This window comes from Microtus ochrogaster, chromosome 8 (assembly GCF_000317375.1).
Source record: "Microtus ochrogaster isolate Prairie Vole_2 chromosome 8, MicOch1.0, whole genome shotgun sequence".
NCBI lineage: Eukaryota > Metazoa > Chordata > Mammalia > Rodentia > Cricetidae > Microtus > Microtus ochrogaster.
This window is the reverse complement of record NC_022015.1, coordinates 58,887,292-58,911,128: the sequence shown is the minus strand read 5'-3', so window position 1 is coordinate 58,911,128 and position 23,837 is coordinate 58,887,292. Positions and strand designations below refer to the sequence as shown.

The 23,837-nt window shown below is 36.7% G+C and overlaps 1 protein-coding gene across 7 annotated transcripts in view; it reads left to right on the top strand.

Annotated features, from left to right (window-relative positions):
• Positions 1–23,837, top strand: part of Kiaa2026 (KIAA2026 ortholog) — an 81,840-nt gene that overhangs the window by 23,445 nt on the left and 34,558 nt on the right. For 5 of the 7 annotated variants that reach the window (XM_026781189.1, XM_026781188.1, XM_026781187.1 and 2 more), the window contains exons 2-4: positions 4,242–4,442; positions 10,917–10,940; positions 18,953–20,370. In XM_026781189.1, coding sequence (XP_026636990.1) covers positions 4,242–4,442; positions 10,917–10,940; positions 18,953–20,370 — 1,643 coding nt within the window. The remainder of the gene's footprint in view (positions 1–4,241; positions 4,443–10,916; positions 10,941–18,952; positions 20,371–23,837) is intronic. The other 2 variants (XM_005352124.2, XM_013348072.2) reach the window with 1 other exon arrangement.

The window sequence follows — 23,837 nt, the reverse complement described above, 5'->3', positions numbered from 1 at the left end:
TGAGGATTGAACCCATGGCCTTGTGCATGCTAAATATGTTATCTACTTTTGAGCTCTACTTCCATACAAATAGTTGTACTATTAATGACATTCACATTGCTTTTAATAGTAAGAACCAAAAAACCCTGACATGATAATGGAAACATTCCTAAATACCTATTTTTAGTAGGCGGTAGTATGTTTGTATTGATTTTAAGTAAATATCAAGTATATTTTATATTAGTTTTAAGTATTGATTATTTAACATCAATTTGCTTCTTGTTGATACTTGTTTCAGTAATTGTAAATAGAATTTAGCCTCTGAACTCTGAAATTCAGGATGTATTAGCATAGAAATTTTATGCCTTAAAGGAAAAAAACGGTAAAAATGATAACACAAACTCACCTATAATTATTGCTAAGGTTTTGTGTATAGTTGGCAGTATATTATCTTCAAACTACTGACATTGATTTCATAGGAAGAAAAGAACTTGGTTTCTTGTTGGTTTTATTTGTTTTTTAAGGGAAGGCTTACTTTAGTGTGTTTATATAGTCCTTGATTGTGTGACAATTCCTGTTTGGAAATGAGGTGAGATTTTATATTACTTTATGGTATTTTATTCTCTTATGAATAAAAACCAAATAACACGTTTAATCAGGACTCTTACTATAGACAAATACATCGATTGGAGTCTTAAATATATTTGTAACTGAAAAATGTGAAACAACTTGGCTAATAGCCTTTCGAAGATATTTAAACATGTATTCACACAAATATATACACCTATTTATTATAGTTTATGGTCAGAAAGTGCAATTAGTAAGGGGAGAAAGGTCCTTATATTTCTGGCTCTTTCCTTCTGGTTGGGGAATAGATAATTATTATTATTATTTTTAAAGATTTACTTATTTATTATGTATAAAGTATTCTGGCTGCTTGGATGCCTACAGGCCAGAAGAGGGCACCAAATCTCATTACAGATGGTTGTGAGCCACCATGTGGTTGCTGGGAATTGAACTCAGGACCTCTGGAAGAGCAGCCGGTGCTCTTAACCTCTGAGCCATTTCCCCAGCCCTATAATTATTTTTTTAAATTGAAAATTTTTTCATACAATATATTTTGATCATATTCATCCCCTTCCAGATCTTCCCCACCTCCTACAAACCCAATTTTATGTTCTTTTCCCTCCCTTCCTCTTTAAAAAAGAAAATCAAGAAACAGGTACATACATACATAAAACACATATAAAAATAGAAACCAAATTATTCAAGCAAAAGACCATAATACAAAAAAAATGCCCAAACAAAGCAAAATTAGACAAAAAGTCTTCAGAAAAAAATACTGTTGACTCTGTTTTGTGTTGTCCAGTTTCTCTTGGGCATGGAGCCTACCTTGAAGTGCTAGCAGATATCAATTGCAGATAGCTTCTTGATTGGGGATGGGAGCCCATTTTTCTCTCAGTGCTGGGACCCTATCTGAATTGAGCCCATATGGGCTTTGTGTGTGCTTCCATAGTCTCTGAGTTTTTGTATTTTTCAGTCTTGTTGTGTCTGGAAGACACTGTTTCCTTGGAGTCATCCATCACCTCTGGCTCTTACAGTCTTTTCACCTCCATTTTGCATAGACCCTGAGCTTTTTCGGGAGATCGGGTGTGGGGAGGGTAGACAATTATTAAATAAATGCTAATTAGCGCAGTGTGGTGATAATTAAAATAAAGACAAAGAAATCAATATAAGGGCATAGAGTGCTAGGGAAGCTGTTATTAAACATTACAATCAGAGAAAACCCTCTCAGACTTGGTGCCTTTGAAACTTGGTTCAAATGATAGATCTCCATGTGAATATCTGTGGAAGAGTATGTTTATGGAAGAAGAAGGTGCACAAAGACTCTAGGGAAATAGATGTGTTGGTGTGGCTCCAGAATAGATGGAAGACTGACTAGAATGCAGAGAGCAAAGACTTAGAAATGCAAAGAGAGGCCTTAAGGAGGTAAAGACCATATCACACCAGGTCTTAGAGGTTAGAAGAATATCAGATGTGTTCTAAGAGGAGACAGCAAGGTAATGGCATACTCCAACTAGCTTTTGGAAGTATTGCACAGATTTGTGTATTGATAGAGCAGAATGAAAGGAAAAAACGTTGTCATGAAGAATTTGTAGTAATCTAGGTTAAGAGTTTGGACTCATGTATGCACAAGCACACATACTTCTAGATGCCGTTTATATTTGTGATGCTTGTAGGTTAAGTATTTTATTTAAAAACTTTTTTGCACAACATATAATGATGTCTTTTTTATTGAGTGCATATACACGTACCTGGTCTTTTTAGATGAATGGAACATTAACTAATGTAATTTGGCCCTTGGGGATGGCTCAGCAGGTAAAGGTACTTGCTACCAAGTTTAATAACCAGAGTTCCTTCCTTGGAACTCCCATGGTGGAAAGAAGGAACCAATTTTCTGAAGTTGTCCTCTGACCTCTACATATACGTGCCTGTGTACACAGATAATAAACAAATAAATGTAAAATTTTGTTTAGAGGCAGAAAGAATATACTGACACTTGAAAGCAGTCTCCTAATCGCTACAGACATAGTGACATGTTGCCCCCCCCAGTACACAATAAAAATAAAATTTTAATTAAAAAATTAATTTTTACAAAAGGGTAACAGTAGCCTAAAATAGCACAGCAAATGAGGAACCAAATTCCTCACTGTTACAAAACTAATGTTCTTATCCTGTGAGGAGCGAAATCAGTTAGTGCCATCTCCTTGTAACAGAGAACAGAACAGTAGTTTAGTAGGCTCTGTTTATGGGACCCAGATGCCAGTGAAGGTAAGAGTGGTAAGTTACCCTCATTTATAATGGTAAACTGCTGTGGATACAATGCAAGAAGGGAGGGAATGGTGTATCTTACAGTGTTTTAAAGGGTTGTGTTTCAGTGAACTTTTTGACGCTTTTTAGGAAAATGGAAATATAGCCATAGCCAATATTTAATTCATATAAATTCTTTTTGTATGTGTGTGTGGTTTGTTTAAACAGAGGGAATGTAGATTTATTAAGAAAAAGTAAGAAAAGAACGTTTCAAGAGTGGGAGGGGCTTCAAGGGAGAAAAATCCTCATATAAATTATTATGCAGTATTTTGAGTGATTACCTTTAGAACTGACTTAAATTCGCCATTGTAGAAATAACATGAAATTTTCAGAGGATTTGACATATTTTACAAAGGTCAAAATATGTTTTCTCTTATTTTTTTTTTTACAATTACCGTTTATATAATAGATACAGACCTAGAAATCAATAATTAAGACTAGCCATTAAAACTTTGTAAGGTCAATGTAATGTTTCCTTTTCTACTGTAAATATGTTTTTATTAACTTTTTTGCAATACTGTAGGTCAGTAATTGTGTCTTATGCTTGCTACCTCTGAGCTACATCCCTAGGTCTAGTATAATAGATGTTTTTAATCATTTCAAATTCATTAAAGTGATTTGTGCACAATTAAGTGAACCTGCTGGGATACTATTTTTAAGTATTAGACCAGCATCTCAGTGAATTAATAAAAATATCATGAAGGACACATACACTGAGAATGAAGAGGAATTCTAAAATTCTAAATTCTGAATCTGTTCAGTCAGAAGGCAGATTACATTGTTCATTCTCTTTGTATTAATATTTTCTCTTTCATTAATATTGATAAGTAATTAATGTTACAGAGTTAGATCACTTGGTAAAAGCACATTTAAGCAAACCTCTACTTTATCTGTTCAGAGTTTGTTATTACGAGGCGGCTGTTTTCCTTGGGCCTTATAATTTCTTTCTCTTGGGGCTCAATGTAATATAATTGCCAAATATTGTAATGCTGTCCTTGTTTATAATTTCCCTAAAGTGTTTATGTATCAAAATCTTTCCCAAAATGTTTTCATATCATTGTACATTTTCTCATATATCAATAAACAGTGTACCTATTGCAAACAAAAACTTTCTATTGATTTTTTTAGTAGAATTAGTGTTGTTAGTCCTTAACTTGAATGCTTCATGCTTATGTTTTTTTTTTAATGTAGAGGAGGGATTCTCAATGAATTTTATATGAAAGAAGTTAGACTCTTATGTGGAACAGATAAAACTCTGGAACATGGCAAAGAAAGTTTGAACTAAGTGTTTTGTAGTAGTCAACAAAAGAAATTCTACTTAAGGTACTGGTGAAAGGGTGTGTTGATTATCTAGAAGATTTGACATGTGAATTGACTTATTCTTCTCCAAGGCACTTGAGAGAAAAGACAACGATAGCAGTTACATCTAGAGGCTATTATGGATTGGAGGAGGAGAAGGGAACTGCATGTACTTCAACAAGGCGCCGGTCAACACCTCGAAGTTTGGCAGGTTTGACAAGTGGAGTTTTTGAGTCTATAATGGTTCAAGTTTTGAGACAGGAAGAACAGCTGAGAGCAAAAGAAGAAAAAAGGTAAATGTTAAAATGTTAAATGTAGAGATTTCCAAGAATAGCTGCATTTATATGCCAGTATCATATTTTTTGGTCCCGTTCTAGTAGTAGTCCATATTTAGTAGATTTAGTAGTAATGCACTATCAACAAAGTATGGATTGTTAATGAATCACAGTGAAATTTTTTAAGTGTAGCTTTAAATTTTAAAAAAATTTTTTTGACAATATACAAAAATAATTTTTATAAAAGATTTTCAAGTTTTCTAGAAATAGTCTCAGGGAACTTCAGATTATAGTAATTTCTATATGCACTTGTATTTTTAGAATAGAATCACATGCCATTAAATTATTACCAACTGCAGAAATAGTGATGTTCAAGAATGATATAGGGGCTGGAAGCACTTGCTGCTTCCACAGAAGATCCAGGTTCAATTCCCAGTACCCACATGGTAGCTTACAACTGTCTAACTCTAGTTCCGGGGAATTCAATGCCTTCTTCTGGCCAGGCATGCACATGGTAAACAGACAGACATACCTGGAGTCAAAAAAACCCACACACATAAAATAAAAATTAAATTTAGATAAAAAATGACAGAAATACACCTCTGCCATTTCTTTCAGTAATATTATTACCTTCTTGGATAACTGTTTGATTTATATTCTTCAGAAAAGAGTCTTATACTCAATTTATGGTACCTTTTTATGCCAATGAACATAGAGTGATGGCCTTATATAACATTTTATATGTAACAAAAGGAGAGCCCCCAAGAGGTAAGTGAAACTCAAGTTTCTGTAATTTACTAGTGATTTTATACCAAATCAAATCTCAGACTATGCAAGGAACGTTTGCTGATATAATTAAGATTTCCTAATGCTAGTTGAAGGCAACTTAAAACATTTTGTTGCTCTTATATTAATAAATGTTACTTGCTTTGATAATTGTAGGGCTAAAACTCAGTCATGATGCTTTCAGCAATCATACTTTTTTCTTTTTTTCTTTTTGGTTTTTCGAGACAGGGTTTCTCTGTAGCTTTGGTGCCTGTCCTGGAACTAGCTCTTGTAGACCAGGCTGGCCTCGAACTCCCAGAGATCCACCTGCCTCTGCCTCCCTAGTGCTGGGATTAAAGGCATGCGCCACCACCGCCTGGTAGCAATCATACTTTTTATAGCTTTTATAGCAGTGATTAATTTGGGAAACAACTATGAAACACATTTTTCCCCTTGTTCAGTGCCTCAGTTTTTCTGCTGTAGGAAATGGGAATTTTGAAAAGAATTAAAATTAAACTGATAATAGTACATAATTGATTAGAATGGGAGAAACCAAAAAATTGAAAGGCTGATGGAAGAAAATGCCTCCTTTACTGCATCTCCATTACTAGTTACCACAAATAGATTGTTCGGGGAAGAGCTAGCAGAACTTATCCCTTGCTTGATAAAAGTAGAGCAAGGAAAGAATAAAAAAATGGAGCTCAGCTGGGTGAGTTGGCCCTTACCTTTAATTCCAGTACTCAGGAGGTGAGGCGGGTGGCCCTCTGTGTGTTTGAAGCCAGTCGCAGGCAGTAGTAATGGCACTGTTATGATAAGGAAGAGAACTTTGGGTGTAGTATTTATTTATTGAGACTGAATTAGCTCTCAACATGTGAAGTCAGCTTTGTATCATGAGTCACAGAGGAAGTAGTTTGCCCAAAGTCACCCCATGCTACTAGGCAGTACACCACCCTGTGATGTTTAAAATGGCTAAAATAGTAAAGAAAGCTTGAAAATTTGAGCTGAAAGGGAAGGAACAGTAGAGAACTTGTCTAAAAATAAAGGGATTGAAATGATGATAAATGTTGAAGCATCCAAGTGTGATTGTATAGTGGGAAACTAGAATAGTCCCAAATCATCTTCTTTTTTCAGGCTTACATGTATTGATGTTACCCTAAATGGCCCAGGCACCACCACACCCAACTCCTATATATTTTCTTACTTAATTTTAAGAATTCTTTATATATTCAAGATATAAGTCCTTTACCAGGTAAATATGACTTGCAGATGCTTCTTCCAAAATGTGTCCTGCTGGACAGCAGTAGCACACACATTTAATCTTGGCACTCAGGAGACAGAGGAGGTTGGAACTCTTTGAGTTTGAGGCCAGCCTGGTTTACAAAGTGAGTTCCAGAACTGTTACACAAAAATGTCTTGAAAAACAAAACAAAAACAACAAAAACCCGTGTCCTGCCTTTCTGTTTTCAGTGTCTTTCAAGAAGAAATTTTTACCTTTGACATTCAGTGACATTCAGTCGATTGGTTGTTTCTTTTTTTTTTTTTTTTTTTTTTCGAGACAGGGTTTCTCTGTAGCTTTGGAGCCTGTCCTGGAACTAGCTCTGTAGACCAGGCTGGCCTCAAACTCAAAGAGATCCGCCTGCCTCTGCCTCCTGAGTGCTGGGATTAAAGGCTTGCGCCACCACCGCCCAGCTGATTGGTTGTTTTTTGTTCTGTTTTTTGTTTGTTTGTTTGTTTTTGTTTGTTTGTTTTTACGAGATAGGAATTTCTCTTGTAGCTTTGGAGGCTGTCCTGGAACTGGCTCTTGTAGACCAGGCTGTCCTCAAACTCACAGTGATCCAGCTGCCTCTGTCTCCAGAGTGCTGGGATTAAAGGCATATGCCACTGCTGCCCAGCTTTTTGCGTGTAATTTTAGAATGCTGTAAATTTCTTTACAAAAAAAAAAAAACAGGTCCAGGGGACTTTTTGTTAATATTGCATGGATATTACTGATTAATTTCTGGGTAATTGTTTTACACAGAATTAATTTCTCTTAGAAATATTTTGTATTATGAATCATTTTAACTTGTAATTATGTAGTTTGGTGACCTTTTGTCAGATTGTACTTCATCTATTGCAAAATGTTACTACATACCTGTAAGTGTGGGGAATTTTTGTTTGCTTGTTTTTTTCTGAGACCGGGTTTCATTTGTAACCTTCACTGCCCTAGAACTAACTCTGTAGAACAGACTGGCCTGGAACACCGACTGCCTCTGCCTCTTGAGTTCTGGGATTGAAGGCATGCGCCACCACTGCCCAGCTTACTTCTAATTTTTTTAATTATACAGTCAACTCGTTATTTTAAAAATTAGCTGGGCATGGTGCTGCACACCTTTAATCTCAACAATTGGAAGATCAGGAGTTGGCTACATAGGGAATTTGAGGGTCAACTAATGATCTTTATCAGATTCTGTCTCATAATTTGGGCTAGAGAGAGGGCTTAGTGGTTAAAGTGCTTGCTGGGCAAGCATGTGGACCTGTGTTTGATCTCTGGCACCTACACAAACAGATGTGTGTGGGCCCACACTTCAAGTGCTGGAAGGCAGAGATAGGGATCCCATCCAAGACTGTGCCACCCATCCAATCTAACCAGGTGGTGAGCTCCAAGCTCAATGGGAAACTCTGCTTCAAGAATAAGTTGGAAAACTGTAGAGAAAAACACAAGGCGTCAACCTGTAGCCTCGCCATGTCCACCTTACACACACACTTATGCACACACACATGCACAGACATTTTTTAATTAAAAAAATAAAGGAAAATTGTAACATACCAGCAGACTGTATAGACTTAAGTAATAGTGTACATTGTCAGCTGATTGGGTTGATAACAGAAAAAACACAAGATAAATCGTGTGTTTAGGTAGAATATTGGTTCCTCACTAGCATTTTATGTTTTTACTCAGTAAAAGACTCTTTCTCCACAAAGTAAGATAAAGTGCCTGGTGGGATGGCACATGCCATTGGTTTCAGCACTTAGAAAGATCTTAGTGAGTCCCAGCCCACTCTGGTCCACAGAGAGAGTTAAGGACAGCAGGGCTGCATATGGTACTCTAGATCAGACACACCAAGCAACCAAACCAAAACGAGGAGGAGCACTGTAGAAGAAAACAGTCAGCATTGGCTTCTTGCCTCCACAATGCCACAGGCTTATCCCATATACACACCTAAGATAAAAGTACGTTGTACTTATTAACTGTTTAGTTTGGATTTTGGGTATTTTATTGAATACTCTTGCATAAATGTTCATCAAGAATCTTGCCCTGTAGTTTTCTTTGTGTTGTGCTTTTATTAGTTTTGCTATCAGAGTAAGACTAGCGTTGTAAGAATGAATTTGGAAGCATTTCTTCCCTGCTGTTTTGTAGAATAGTTTAGAGAGTAGTTACTGATACTCAGGAGGGAGTTATGAAAAGGTTGTTTTGAAAGTATGACATCTCTTATTGAAGAGTTTAACTCAAGCTAAGGAGAGAACCAGAAGAATAAAATCAATTCTTTCTGATCAATTCCCAGAGGTCTCCACGAGGAGTAAGGTTTCCTGTTGATAATCTGTACTGCAAAGGGTGGGGTAAATGCAGAGGGAAACAAGATATTTGGTGTAGGAGGAGAGGCCACTTGTTCATCCCAGCCACCCAGAACCAAAATAACCACATAGAAACTGTAATATTTAAAACACTGCTTGGCCCATTAGCTCTAGCTTCTTATAGGCTAACTCTTATATTACTTTAACCCATTTCTATTAATCTGTATATTGCCACGTGGCAGTGGCTTATCGGCAAAGATTTGGCATGTCTGGCTCTGGCAGTTCCATGGTGGCTGTCTCACTGCCTTCCTTCTCCTAGCATTCAGTTCGTCTTCTCCACCTACCTAAGTTCTGCCCTATCAACAGGCCAAAGTAGTTTTCTTTATTCATTAATGGTAATCACAGCACACAGAGGGGATTCCCATATCAATTTGGTATAGTATCTTTAAATTGTTTGTATTTAGAATGAATTAAGAATGTATGGGCTTACTTCTTAAGACTTGACGTTACTGCAGGGCCCCCTTTTGGTGAATGATGTTATCTTCTATTCACTTGTTCAGGTGAGAAATCTGAGGTTCATCCTGGAAATGTTCCTGTTTCTTACATACATTTCAAATACTCCCCCAGATTTCTTTTTTGGTTTTTCGAGACAGGGTTTCTCTGTGGCTTTGGAGCCTGTCCTGGAACTAGCTCTGTAGACCAGGCTGGTCTCGAACTCACAGAGATCCGCCTGCCTCTACCTCCCGAGTGCTGGGATTAAAGGCGTGCGCCACCACCGCCCGGCTTCAAATACTCCCCCAGATTTCAACAGCTTATTTCCCAAATATCTTTTACATCTATATGTGTCTCTTGTTTCTGATTTCATCTAGTTCTTTTATCTGTCATCTAGACTAATGAGATTGTTTCTTAATTGCTTTAACAGTATCCATGCTCTACTCATTCTAGTGTGTTTTGCACATTAAAATTATATTGCCGGCTGCAGATCAGATGAGCTCTCTTTAAGAAAATGCTGATAGGACGGCGGGAAGTTTGAGCAAACTGGTACAGAGAGGGCCTTTTGGTTTAGGAAACATCAACACTATTAGTCAGAGACTTAGAAAATTGAATTAGATCTAGTTAATTTATGATTGCTAAAACAATCTTGGCACTATCCCTACCACTTCATTTTATTTCTGTTGGTGACTTTAAACCATTTAAGAAAGGAATATATTTTGTAGACCTATTTATTAAACAAAGAAAGTATGTAACACTTTCAAAAAATAAAATTTGTTAAAAGGACATATTGATTTTCCTTACATAAATTCTGTTTGTCTGAATTTTTATTATGTTTGTTTGCTCATTCACTTTAGTTTCTTTGTCTTAGGGGATAAGTGTTGAGATCTCAGGCATGCACCATCTTACTCAACATAGAATATGACATCAGATAGTAGTTATTGATACCTTAACTGTATTAAAAATATCCTCACAATTGCTTTTTATAAGTAGTTTCTATGTTTTTGCAAAATAGAAATCCTGACTTTATAATCCATTTCAAATTCTTTAACAAATAGCAGTGTAATTATAGTCACTCTGCATTGTTTAATAGCTTTTCAGACTTTCATTAATTTCCCATGCAAATCTTGACATTCCAGGACAAATGTTCAAAATTTCATATTCTCATACCCACTCATATCCAAGGTGAGAGCATGTGATCAGATACATATTCTTACATGAAAATGTATAGACACAACATGAAGCAGCAGTCTGAGGTAGGAGACTTTATATCTTGGCAAAAGTGGTAGTAGAGAGTTTCTGATTATTGTGGGTTTTTATTTTCAGAAGTGTAAAATACTACTGAAAGTCTTAATTCTCCTGGAAAAGTACATAGATATAGTTTAGGTTACTTTATGGCTTCTTTTAAATTTGTGTCTCAGACCCTACACAGGGCTTCTATAAATTCCCTACTAACCTTTAAATTCCCTTTTGGTTTTAACTGTGAGACTGTTGTTAACAGATAAGTTTAAAACCTCTCTAATAAGTTTGATATGAATGGTTAATATTCCTAAAATATAATCAATGTTACTCATTTTAAAATGCAAATGCTTTAGCTTTCCTTTGTCATGCCATTAGTTTGCTTACATTGTAATGTTTTTTTAAAAGGATAATTTTTAATTGAAGCTTCTTTGTTTTTTCTAGATTGCAAACTCTTGATAAGAAGAGGTCTGTATTTTTTTCTTCATTTATAATAAGCATTCACTAAAAGTTTATAAAACTAGTAGGGGTACTTTCAGATGTGATTTTTTTTGTAAAATCATTCATTAGCAATGCTTTTTCTAAGTTATATATGCATAGATAAAATAACACTAATTAGAATTTCTGTTCATATTTCATACAGTAGCAGATAAATATTCTCCAGGCCTATAAGGAACAACAACAAAGGAAGCTTATCTAGAAAAAAAGAAATAAGGGCCAGTTTTTTGTTCATTTGATTTTTAATGAGTGATTGTGGGTTTTATGATTAGTCTTTTACTGTTTCTCCAAACAGAAGGCTTAGTATCTTGAGTTAACATTTTAAAACTATAAACTGCTTTCTTTTATTTATTTTTATTTATAAGTGCTCCACCTATATGTATGCCTGCATGCCAGAAGAGGGTATAAGATCTCATTCCAGATGGTTATGAGTTACCATGTGGTTGCTGGGAATTGAATTGAAGAACTTTGGGAGAACAACCAACACACTTAACCACTAAGCCCTTCTTTCTTTTACTTTACTACTGTGCCTTTAAACAAATTTTTGGAGAGCTGGTTTAAAAGTCTGTCTTTATCAGCAAAATGTGGTTAGGTTCAACCTGCTTGTCTTGTTTTGTTTTATTTTCCTTTGAGACAGATCTCACTATGTACCTTTGACTGGCCTGTTAACTTACTATGTAGATCATGCTAGTCTTGACCTCACAGAATACACCTGAAGAGATGTTTCCAGTGGTTAACCACTGACTGTTCTTGTAGACAACCAAGGTTCAGTTTTCAGCACCTACTGTCTTCTGCATGCATTAGGCACACATGTGGTGCATATACATACATGCAGACAAAACACTCATATATACAAGATAAATTTAAATTTTGTAGATTGCATACATTATCTTTAGAGCTCTGGATACTAAGCCCATCCCATTCCCTATTCACCACATTGTTGAGAATCAATTGAAAGACTCCACATTCTTGTTTCCACAGGATTAGAGTAAGCCTGGGTAGTGGTATTCACCTGTCATTCTTTAATCTAGTGTTTAATGTTCCTTCATAGGAGTTGAGCATATTGAATTTAAATTTAAAAGCTTTAATGTTCCAGAATCTGATGCTTTTAAGCTCTGATAACACCACAAATGGAAAATTCCATACCTGATGAAATTTACACTCAAATTTATAGTTTATATGGGTTGCACTCAGTGCACAGGTTCATTAAAACGCTGCATATCCATAAAACCACCTTAAGTCAGTATGTATATGATATATATGGAACATAAATTAGTTTTATGTTTAAATTTGGATTCATCTTTAAGATGCTTCATTTTATATGTGTGTATGTAAAAACTATATAATCCAGAACATTTTCTTCCCAGCATTTCAGATAGAGATACTCAGCCTATGAATTCATTCTCTGAGAAAAAAAAGTATTACATATTTTGATTTTTTTTTTTGATTTTTTCGAGACAGGGTTTCTCCGTAGTTTTTGGTTCCTGCTCTGGAACTAGCTCTTGTAGACCAGGCTGGCCTCAAACTCACAGAGATCCGCCTGCCTCTGCCTCCCGAATGCTAGGATTAAAGGCGTGCGCCACCACCGCCCGGCATATTTTGATTTTTTTAAATTATGTTTTTCATTTATATTTTATGTGTATGAATTTTTGCTTGCATGTATGTATGTACACCATGTATGTGCCAGGTGTCTGTGGAGGCCAGAAGAGGGTGTCTGACTCCTTGGAACTGCAGTTAAAGACAGTTGTGAATTGCCCTAAGGGTACTGGGAACTGAACCTGGGTTATCTGCAAGATCAGCAAATGCTCTTAATTGCCAAGCCATTTCTCCAGCCAAAATGTGTTTGAGATGTGTGTGGGAGTGGGATGGGGGGACATGCATTCCCCAATATGTATGTGTAAGTCGGAGGACAACTTTACATACTGAGCCATGTCCTAGGCTCTTACATTTTGATTTTAAAAATAGAAATCTTTCATAAACTTAATTAAATTTAGTTTGTATATACATTTACATAAAGATGATCTGTAGGCTTAGTATCAGTGATTTTTCTAATTACTAAGTGATTTTACAGTAAGTTCATAGTTAAAGGTTATAATGAAAAAGTTGATCAAAAACAGGGACATAGTGAGTAAGCCACCTTTTTGATGTTTAATATTCTAACAGATACAGGATCTTGCAACAGAATTTTAAGTTCTTATTTAAATTTTATGGAAAATGACTCATAACCTTTTATATAGTTAGCAGGACTTTGAAGAAGAAATTCTTCTTATCTTAGTTTATAAGTCTATAGAGACTCCATTTATTGGTAAAATAAGTAGAGCCGGGCGGTGGTGGCGCACGCCTTTAATCCCAGCACTCGGGAGGCAGAGGCAGGTGGATCTCTGTGAGTTCGAGACCAGCCTGGTCTACAGAGCTAGTTCCAGGACAGGCTCCAAAGCCACAGAGAAACCCTGTCTCGAAAAGCCAAAAAAAAATAAAAATAAAAAAAATAAGTAGAATCTATAATTCAAATTAGATAAACAGGATCTTCAAACAATCTGATTCATCTTTAGTTTTTAAAATTTTGATTTAAGATTTTTTTTTGTTTGCTTTGTTTCTTTGTTTGTTTTTCAAGACAGGGTTTCTCTGTGTATTCCTGGATACCCTGAAACTCATTTTGTAGATCAGACTGGCCTCAAACTCACAGAGATCTCCTGCCTCTGCTCCCAAATGCTGGGTACAAAGGACCATGTACTGCCCAGCGAAGATTTTTTTTCAATTTGTAGACTATATGATTTACAAGCCTATATAGTACTGTTAATGCTTGTAATAAAAGAGAACATTCTCATTACACTTCATCTTTAAGTCCCAGATTCAGAATCACCCACGTTATTGCTTAGCTATTTCTTATAATTATTTTCACATTTCCAATGGTTATATCACTGTTGACTTTTTTAGTGTATAGCATTATATATTGTTAGCCTGTGTGGAAAAGATTTAGTTCTATTGAAACTATTTCCACAGGTAGAAAAGTTATGTGTTCTACTTCTGTCTTGGTTTTGACTTCTGCTTTATATTTTGTTTTGTTTTGGGGTTTTTGTTTTGTTTTGTTTTTTGGGATTTTTTTGAGATAGGGTCTCACTGTGCAACCCTGACTGTCCTGGGACTCAGTAGGTAGATCAGACTGACCTTGAACTCAGAGAGATTCACCTGTCTTTGCCTCCTTTGTGCCATCAGTTTTAGATTGTTTTGACTGATTTTTAAAAATATATTTACTAATTTTTTGAGAATTTCATGCAATGTAATTTGATTATATTTAACCCCCATTCTTCTCTCTGTAACTGCTCAGTTTTGACCTCTGTTACCTTCTCCCTCATGTATGTGTCCTCTTTCTATTTTCAGAATAATCTACTGAGTCCAGTTTGTGCTGCTTATATACTACTGTGTATGTTAATAACCAGTGGAGAAACCTACCAGTTAGTGATATTGTGTTAGTGTTTTAACAAATGAAGATCAGGGTGCAGAGCTTATCCACTAAGAGCCAGGCAGTGGTGGCACATACCTTTTAATCCCAGGACTCGAGAGACAGAGACAGAGGGATCTCTATTAGTTCAAGGCCACCGTGGGCTATGCGAAATTGATCTAGTCCGTAAGAGAAACAGAGTTCACACAGAGGTGATCCCAGCACTAGGGAGATGGAGACAGGAGTGATATGGTTGGGTGGAGAGGGGAATATAAGGCTGGAGGAGACAGGAGCTTATTGCAGTCTAAGGATGAACTCAGATGCAGTCTGAAGCAGTCAGTCAGAGGACAGGATTGCCCTTTTGGTCTGAGGATTCAGTAGAGGTAAAAGGTCTTTCTAATGGCTGACTGCTCTGCTTCTCTGATCTCTCAGCTTTCACACTCCCCCCTCCCCCCATACCTGACTCCAGGTTTTTATTAAGAACAATAAGAATTCGAGCTACATACCAGGGGCCGCACTCTTAAAGAAACGTGACTCTTCCTCCCTAAGGAACCATCACCTGTCCATAGCTCATCAGTTACGCATGGGACTTGTGAATCCTTTCTCTTCCGTTTTAGCATGTTAACTGGTTTAATCTGGTGTGGGTCTTAATGCCAGCATCTGTTCATGAGTGTGATGTTCCTTTCATGTCCCGAAGACAGTGTTTTGGTTCCCTGACGCCTGGCTCTTACAGCCCCTTTTCCGACTCTGGGGTGTGATATAGTTGGCCTTATTATGACTGTGCAGTCCATTGCCACATATTTGCTCCATTTTGACTAGTTTTGAGTTCCTGTGTTTACCATCATCCACTGTATATCTCTAATGAGATCTGATAGCTGTACTAATCTGTGTGCAGAGAGAGATGGGTTTATATAGTCTATCCATTTAGCAGAATAATTGTAGGTTCATTCCTGGGGTCTGTGAGCTTCCTAACCATGGGTCCTTGACCAAATTGGCATTACCAGGTATGGTAGGTAGAGTTTCTCTTACTATGAAAAGACACCATGATCATGACAACTCCTATAAAGGAAAACATTTCCTTGGGGTTGGCTTGCAGTTTCAGAGGTTTATACCATCATGACAGGACATGGCAGCATGTAGGCAGCCATGGTGCTGGAGAAGGAGCTGAGAGTTCTACATCTTGATCTGCAGGAAGCAGAAGCAACTGTGTGTCACACTGAGTATAGTTTGAATAAAGGAGACCTCAAAGCCCATCTCCACAGTGACATACTTCCTCCCATAAGGCCAATCCTAATAGTGTCACTGCCTATAAGGGGCTGTTTTCTTTCAACCCACCGCACCAGGCATTCATTTTCTTCTGTGAAGCAGACTTTAAAAAACCCAACCGGAAAGTGGTTAGTTATCCCCATAACATTTGTACCACTTATTGCACCTGTAAGCATAGCTTACCATAATGATTATTATTATAGCTCTCAGGGTTCTCAGCTGGCTGAGACTGTTGACTTTTTTACCCAGCAGCCAAGGAGTCAACATAATAAATAAAATAAAAATAAAGCAAGCTTCTTTCCTGCTGGCTTTTTACTATGAAAGCCAGCAGGAAAGAAGCTTGCTTTATTTTTTTTTCAGATGCATTAATTATGTATAGTGTTAGTCTGCAGGCCTGAAGAAGGCACCAGATCTCATTACAGATGGTTGTGAGTCACCATGTTGTTGTTGGGAATAGAACTCAGGTCCTCTGGAAGAACAACAGGCAGTGCTTTTAACCCCTATGCCATCTCTCCAACCTGGGAAGAAGCTTTCTCTTCTTTCACCATGTCCTGTGACCTATATATGTGGTGTCTTCAGCAATAGGGTCTTTCCATTATATCCTAGTTAGGCAACCGAGAGCAATGTCAGTAGACTGTATTGCTTTGACAGTCTCTAGGATACCTCTGAGCAACTAACTACTTGAGGGAAGGTAACATACCTGGCACTGGCTTTTTATTTGGCAGTGTATGGCTTTGCAGAAAAGCAGAATTCCCTGTGTATGGTTAACTAACTAAAGCTTATAAAATGAGTTTCCATATGGCTTTTTAAAATATCCTTAGTGCTAGTTATATATAGTGTATACCACTTGACAATCTATTCCTGACTTTTTAATTAGCTTCCTCTATTCTCTTGGTCAAAGGTCTAACATATTCTATAACCTTCTCTTTCTTAGTGTGTTGTTTCTTCATGACAGTGCTTAAATGTATTTTTGTTAGGGGAAATGTGGGATAACTAAACATTGAATCGTGGGTGCTTTGATCCTGGCTATTGGCCCTTGTTTAAGGGCTTTCTGACAACGTGTCTGAAAAGTATATGGATTCTGCTAGCCCTTTAGGGCCTGAACTGCTAAGGCACAGATGAATCTATCAGTCTAGGAATGTTTTCTTTCCTTTTCTTTCCTTTTTTTTTTTATAATCAAGTTGAAACCTCTCAGATTGGTATCTTTATAAAAGGAAGAAGCCAGTTTCTACCAGCATACTACTACTGCCATTACCATGTAGTAAAAACAAAATTCTTCAAAAATTATAAACTTATTTTAGAGGAAATAGCTTTTTGTTTGTTCTGTTTTGTCTTTTGAAGCATAGTATCATGAAATTAAAAAAGTTCAATATATTTGTGTTTGCTCCTTACCTGTATATAGCATGTATTTAGAAGTCAGAGGACAACTTTTGGGAACTGATTCTTTCTTTGCATCCTAGAGGTCAAATTCAAGTCATCAGCCTTGGCAATAAGTAGCTTTCCCTCTGAGCCATCTTGCTAGCCCTCAACAGCCGAATTTTCTTAATAATATTTAACATTGTTTGGATGTACTAATGGAAGTATCTGTATTAACCTTATTTAATGAACTAAGTCTATAAAATAGCTGGTTGCATTTTAATATAAGTGAGATAACAGTGTGCGTTCTTAGCCAAAACCATAAAATAGGGTTATTCTGTAAAAGAAAAAAAACCTGATATTTGTCTATTTGTCAGTGTGGTTTTTTCTTTCTTTCTTTTTATTTGTTTATTTTTTATTTTTATTTTTTTTGAGACAGCGTTTCTCTGTAACTTTGGTGCCTGTTCTGGAATTAGCTTTTGTACACCAGGCTGGCTTCGAACTCACAAAGATTTTCCTACCTCTGCCTCCCGAGTGCTAGGATTAAAGGTGTGTGCCACCAGCCTGGCTTCAGTGCGGTTTTCTTACAGTGTATTTGTCTTAGAAGATTATAGTTGCTGAAACACAGAATTCTTCCTGCCTGTTTTTTGGTATTCTCTGACTGCATTCTACATGCTCCTTTTTCCTGGTCTCTTGTGATCATTATTTCATTTGGTTCTTGTAACCTTTGCCTTTCTGTATCTGGTTTATTACTCTTACATATGGTTTCCAGTTCTGCTCATATTGATAATAACAAAAATTATTTTCTTTAATGGATGAGTAATATGCCATTGTTTATATGTTACTGCATTTTCCTTATGCATTTATCTGTGGTGGGTATCTTGGCTCATTTTATATATTGGCTAGTAATATAATTTCTTTTTTGTGTTTGTGGTGTGTGTACATGTGTCTGAGGCATGTGTTCATGTATGTGCAGTTGCATATGAGTGTAGAGACCTGAGCTCAGCATCAGATGTCTTCCTCTATCATTCATATTTTTTTCAGACAGGGTCTCTCTCTAAACCTGTAGCTCACTACTTGCCACAACAGTCTAATCAGTGAGCTTCTGGGGTTCACCTGTCTTTATCACTTTATACCCCCCCACACACACAAGTACTGGGCTCACACTTGCGCACCACTGTGCCCAGCTTTTTATGGGTGCTGGGATCTGAACTCATAACCTCATGTTTATGCATTAGGCACTTTACCAGTGGAGCTGTCTGTCCCCTATGATTTCTTTATAGTTCTGAGTTTTTTTATCTAATAAATCTCCATGTAACACTGACAAGAACATAATGTTTTACTTAAATTATTACTATTATTATTAACTATTGTAATTTATTTTTTTTCTGAATCAGTGTTTCTCATATTCCAGATTGGTCTCATAGTCTTATTATAGTTAAGAATGGCCCTGAGCACTCAGTTTTTATGAAGTACTTGGGATCAAACCCAGAGCTTCTTACATGTTAGACACTCCACAAATTCTTTACACTCCCAGCCCCATTACTGTAATCTTATAGAAATGAAATGATGTGGTTAAAATATAAACATTTTATAGTTTTTAAATGAAGTCAACATATAGAAATAACTATAGTCAAAATTCACTGTGTTTTATTACCTAAAGTAGATATACATAAGTTAAAATGTTTCACCCTGGAGATGGTGTTAGTGAAAAGTCTCCATCCGTAAAACTGAGGATACAGAGGAATATGTATTTCCTTATGGGGATTGAGTTAAAACATACTTTTAATGGGGCATTTAGTAGTGATGTGAAAAATGAAAGCAGTTGTCTCATTACAGAAGATAAATATCACTTTAAATTTCAGTGCTTTAAGCTACTGTCTTTAAGTAATAGTAGTATAATTTAAATTTTGTTTAGGCTTCGGGAGCAAGAAAAAAAAGAAGCAGAAGAAGCTTGCCAAAAGGAAATAGAAGAATGGGAAAGAAAACTCCTTGCTCAAGCAGCTCCAGCCTGTATGGAGAACATGTGGGAAATTCCAGCCATTGGGCATTTCCTTTGTTTAGCCCAACAGATTCTAAACTTGCCAGAAATTGTCTTTTATGAACTGGAACGCTGTCTTCTGATGCCTCAGTGTAATGCCTTTCTGTCCAAAATAATGACTTCTTTACTAAGTCCTCCCCACCGCAGACCGACCTTACATCGAAGACCTACTTTGCCTTACAGGACTTGGGAAGCAGTGCTGAGGCAGAAAGTACAGCAGTGGTATACTGCTGTAGGACAGACTGAAAATCCTGATAACTGCGCTGAAAAACTTGGCCTTTGTCCTCAGTTTTTTAAAGTTCTTGGAGAAGTGAATCCATTGGAAGAAAAACCTTTTCACGAACTACCTTTCTACCAGAAAGTGTGGTTACTTAAAGGACTCTGTGACTTTGTGTATGAGACACAGAAGGAAGTTCAGGATGCAGTGCTTGGGCAGCCCATTCATGAGTGTAGGGAGGTCATCCTTGGCTACGACTATCTGGAGAACGCTTATGTGCACTTTCCACAGTTCTGTGGTGCAGATGTACGGATTTATAAACAAAGACCCTTTCAGGCCCCAGAATTTCCAGTTCCACCCATTAAAGTAAAAAGAGTACCTCGAATTAAACTGGAGAAATTGAAGTGTGACTACATTAGTACAAGGAATGGAGAACATAGATGTAATAGAGAAAGTCTGCCCTCGGTCTTCAAGAAAGAGCAGGAAATTGATTTTGATCCAGCCTGTCATCCTACTAAAATGAACTTTGATAATTATGACGTTTCTGTTGAGATGGAAGTAAAACCCAACTGTGACGTTAAAGTCCACAGGCCCTGTGAAATTGAAAAAACTGATAGTTGTAAAGAAAATTTGGAGAAGCCCGGAAGTCCAGGAGAAGTTACTGGCTTTGGAGAGCCACTCAGTCCAGGTGAAATAAGGTTTATAGAAAATCAGGGAAAATATGGTGAAGCTTCCAGAATAAAGACAGAACCCAGTCCCTTGAAAGAAAATGCTCTGAAATCTTGCCAAATTCATATAAATGGAAGTCACATTGATCATCAGGACATAAACTGCCACAAAGTTGTAAGAGATATATTGTTAGAGCAATCGTTGCAGAGCCACAAAAAACTCAAACTAACTAAAATGAGGGCAAAAAAGAAGAAAAAGAAAAAAAAGAAATTGAAAGATGTTTTGAATGAAAATTTGCAAAGAAAGCTTGAAGGTCTTCATTCTCTTGCCTTCAAGTCTTACAAACCTGAGATCCAAAATAAGTTATTGATCATTAAAAAGAAAGGCAAACACAAGAAGCACAAGTCTGGTAAGCTGACCTAATGGGCAAGACCTACATTTAAGTGTCTTTACATTTTTCTTTTGATTTATGCATCATGAACTCTGATTGATAGAATGAAATGCATGTGTGTACTTACTTGCTTGTATGTAGGGGTCAAGTTTTATTTCACATGATTTAAAAAAACCCAGGGCAGAAAAGGTTTTTACATACTAACAAAAAATAACTAGTATAATACATTTGAATGAATTTTCAATTACATATTTGAATATTATATTCTTATATTTTCCCCTGTAATGATGTGTCTCATCACTTATCTTAAGTGATTTTTTTTTTCTTCCAAGCTAAGGACAGCACAAGTATAGCAGCTCATTTCTTTATCTAGAGAAATAGGATTATTTACTGGGTCTGAACTTATTCTCCATATTACATATTTTTAGCACTTGTTTTCAGTATATATTTTCATATCTAAAAAAACTGAACCTAGCAGTTATGTCAACTAATAAAACACCAGATATAAAGCATATACTTATAAAAGGGTTTATAAGCCGGTAGTGGTGACTCACACCTTTAATACTAGCACTAGGGAGGTAGAGGCAGGCAGGTCCCTGTGATTTCTCAGAGCTGTTAGGCAGAGAAACTCAAAAAGAATTTTTAAGTGTGTTTTTTGCCCAATTTAAATACCCTATATGCTTGTCAGCAGCCTATTTGAACAACAAAAGTTCTGTGCTGGTTCATTCCTCTCCCCCCCTTTTTTTTCCTTTTTCCTTTTCTTTTTCGTTTTTCTTTCTTTCTTTCTTTTTTTTTGGGGGGGGGATTCTGTTCCTTTTGCTTTTTCTGTTTCTTGCTTAGTTTATGCCTCATTTACCACAGGATAGGTGAGACAAAAAACATGGTCAGTTTTATTAGCCTTTATAAAAAATTGCTTGATGGAACTAAAAGATAAGAATTGCTTACTAAAATGAGTTGTGGTTCCAGTCATCGTTGTGGGTTCCATTTTTATGTCTTCCAACAGCAGCATAGTTAATGAAATTGGCAGAAATTTGCTACTCAGTCGTCAAATGAGGGAGTGGAGTGAGTTTTTAGTTGCTTAAATCATTAAATAGGGCCAGAGAGATGATTGAGCAGGTAAAAGCTCTTGCCACCAAGCCTGATGACCTGAGTTCTAGCTAGTACACACATGTACACATGGTGTGTGTGTGGGAGGGGGTTAGATAACACACAATGAATATGTTTTTAAAGTAGAAGTGTAATGTTTCCTACCAAAACCAGGCCTAGCGTGTTTGACTAAAACTTCCAAAGTGATCCATATTGACCTAACGTTTTTTTTTTTAATATTTTTAAAGTTTTTTTTTTAAATTTATTTGACTTTATGTGCATTGGTACAAAGGTGTCGGATCCCCTGGAGCTGGAGTTACAGACAGTTGTGAGCTGCCATGTGGGTGCTGGGAATTGAACCTGGGTCCTCTGGGAGAGCGGCCAGAGCTCTTAACCCCTAAGCTGTCTCTCCAGCCCCGTGTGATGGTCTTCATTCTCTTGCTTTCAGGTATCACAAACCTTAGATGTAATGATATTGCATCAGATGCTATAAGGTAAAATCTTGGTTTCAGGCCACTTGTTCTATAAATTTTTATTAGGTGTTGAGCGAGCAGGGTCTTTTAAAAGTTGAGTTTCCATCATGTTTGAGTCCAGTACTTCCTTTTTATATTTTTTAGAAATTAAGCTCTGTAGTCATAGTTTGACAAGGTTTCCTCTTACTACGTCTTAGTATAAGTTCATGGAGCATTCTGGGAAACTCTTACCACATTTGTTTTGAAATTTGGAAATCTACAGATTTTAAAGGAATATTATGATATATCTAGTACTTACTAAATAGCATTGCTAGTAGAGCTTGTGGGTGGCTATATATAGCAGTTCAGTGCTGAATTTGTTAAGCATATAAATTTTTTTAAATTTTTAGTTTTCAGAGCCTTTTCAACTTAAAATTTTAGATAAATGATTTGGGGCCCATGTATTAAGAATTCTGGAAGACTTCAAAGGAACAAAAACTTTGTTTTGATTAATATAGTATTCTCTTTAAGTTTACTTTAAAACAACTTTTCAAGCAATGGTTAGCTCATGTGCTTTATAGAGCATACTCTGAGATAAGTGATGTCATCCATGACTGATTTATGAACTTACAGTGGAGTAGACTAAATTCCTCATGTAGTTATCTAGTCCACAATGGCTTTAAATTTTTAGGTATTTCTGAATTTTAGTTAATTGTGATGGGAGATAATATTTTTAAATAGAAGGTACAAAGGTAAATCAATTTGAATGATTTGATAATTTTAGTGCACTGTGATCTAGTTTTGTAACTTTTAAGCATTTTGTTTGCCTTTTAGACTTGGGTTTTATTTCTGTTTTATAGATTGTAGTTTCATTTTTTTAGTCATTTATGCCTTTAACCCTTGTCATTTAAGGTGAGCTAGTGAGATTAACCGAGAATAGACTAAAAATAATTCTTTTTTATTTGCATTTTTTTAATTTGTCGATTTTTTTAAATTTTTATTTTACATTCCAATCACAGTTTTCCTTCCTTCCCCCACCCCCCCACAATCCCTCCTCCAGCTCATCTCCCATCTACTCCTTCCAATGGGTAAGGACTCACATAGGAAGTCAACAAAGTCTGGCACATTAAGTTGGAGCAGGACCGGATCCCTCCCCCAATGCATTAAGGCTGAGCATGGTATCCCACCATAGGGAATGGGTTCCATTGAGCCAGCTCATGCACCAGGGATAGATCCTGGTCCTACTGCCAGGGGCCCTTCAGATATTCCAAGCTTCACTACTGTCTCCCACATACTGAGGGCCTAGTTCGGTCCCATGGAGGCTCCACAGCTGTCAGTCTAGAGTTCATGATTTTCTCTGAGCTTAATTTAGCTATCTGTAGATTTCTCCATCATGAGCCTCACCTTCCTTGCTCATATATTCCTTCCTCCCTCTCTTTGACTGGACACCTGGAGCTCTTGATCTCTGCATCTCATTCCATCAGTCATTGGATGAAGGCTTTGTTATGATAGTTGGGGTATTCACCAATCTGATTACAGGGGAAAGCCAGTTTGGGTATTTTATTATTTTCTGAGAATTTAATACATGATTATGTATAAAATATGTACATCATTTCCACTCTACACTTTCTCAGCTACAGCTCTTCTCTAATCCCTAAGAAACTATGGTCATCAAGATGGTCCAGTTGAGTAAAGAAAGATTCTTGCTGCCAGGCTTGATGTTCTGAGGTCATTCCTGGGACCCCTAGGGTAGAAAGAAAAAAGCAACTCCTACACATTGTCCTTTGACCTAAACACATTCTCTCTCTCTCTCTCTCTCTCTCTCTCTCTCTCTCTCTCTCTCTCTCATCACAACACCTTTAGAACCAGCAGGATGGCTAAGAAGCTAAATGTGCCTGCCTCCAAGCCTGACAAACTGAATTAGAACCGTGGAACACACATGATAGA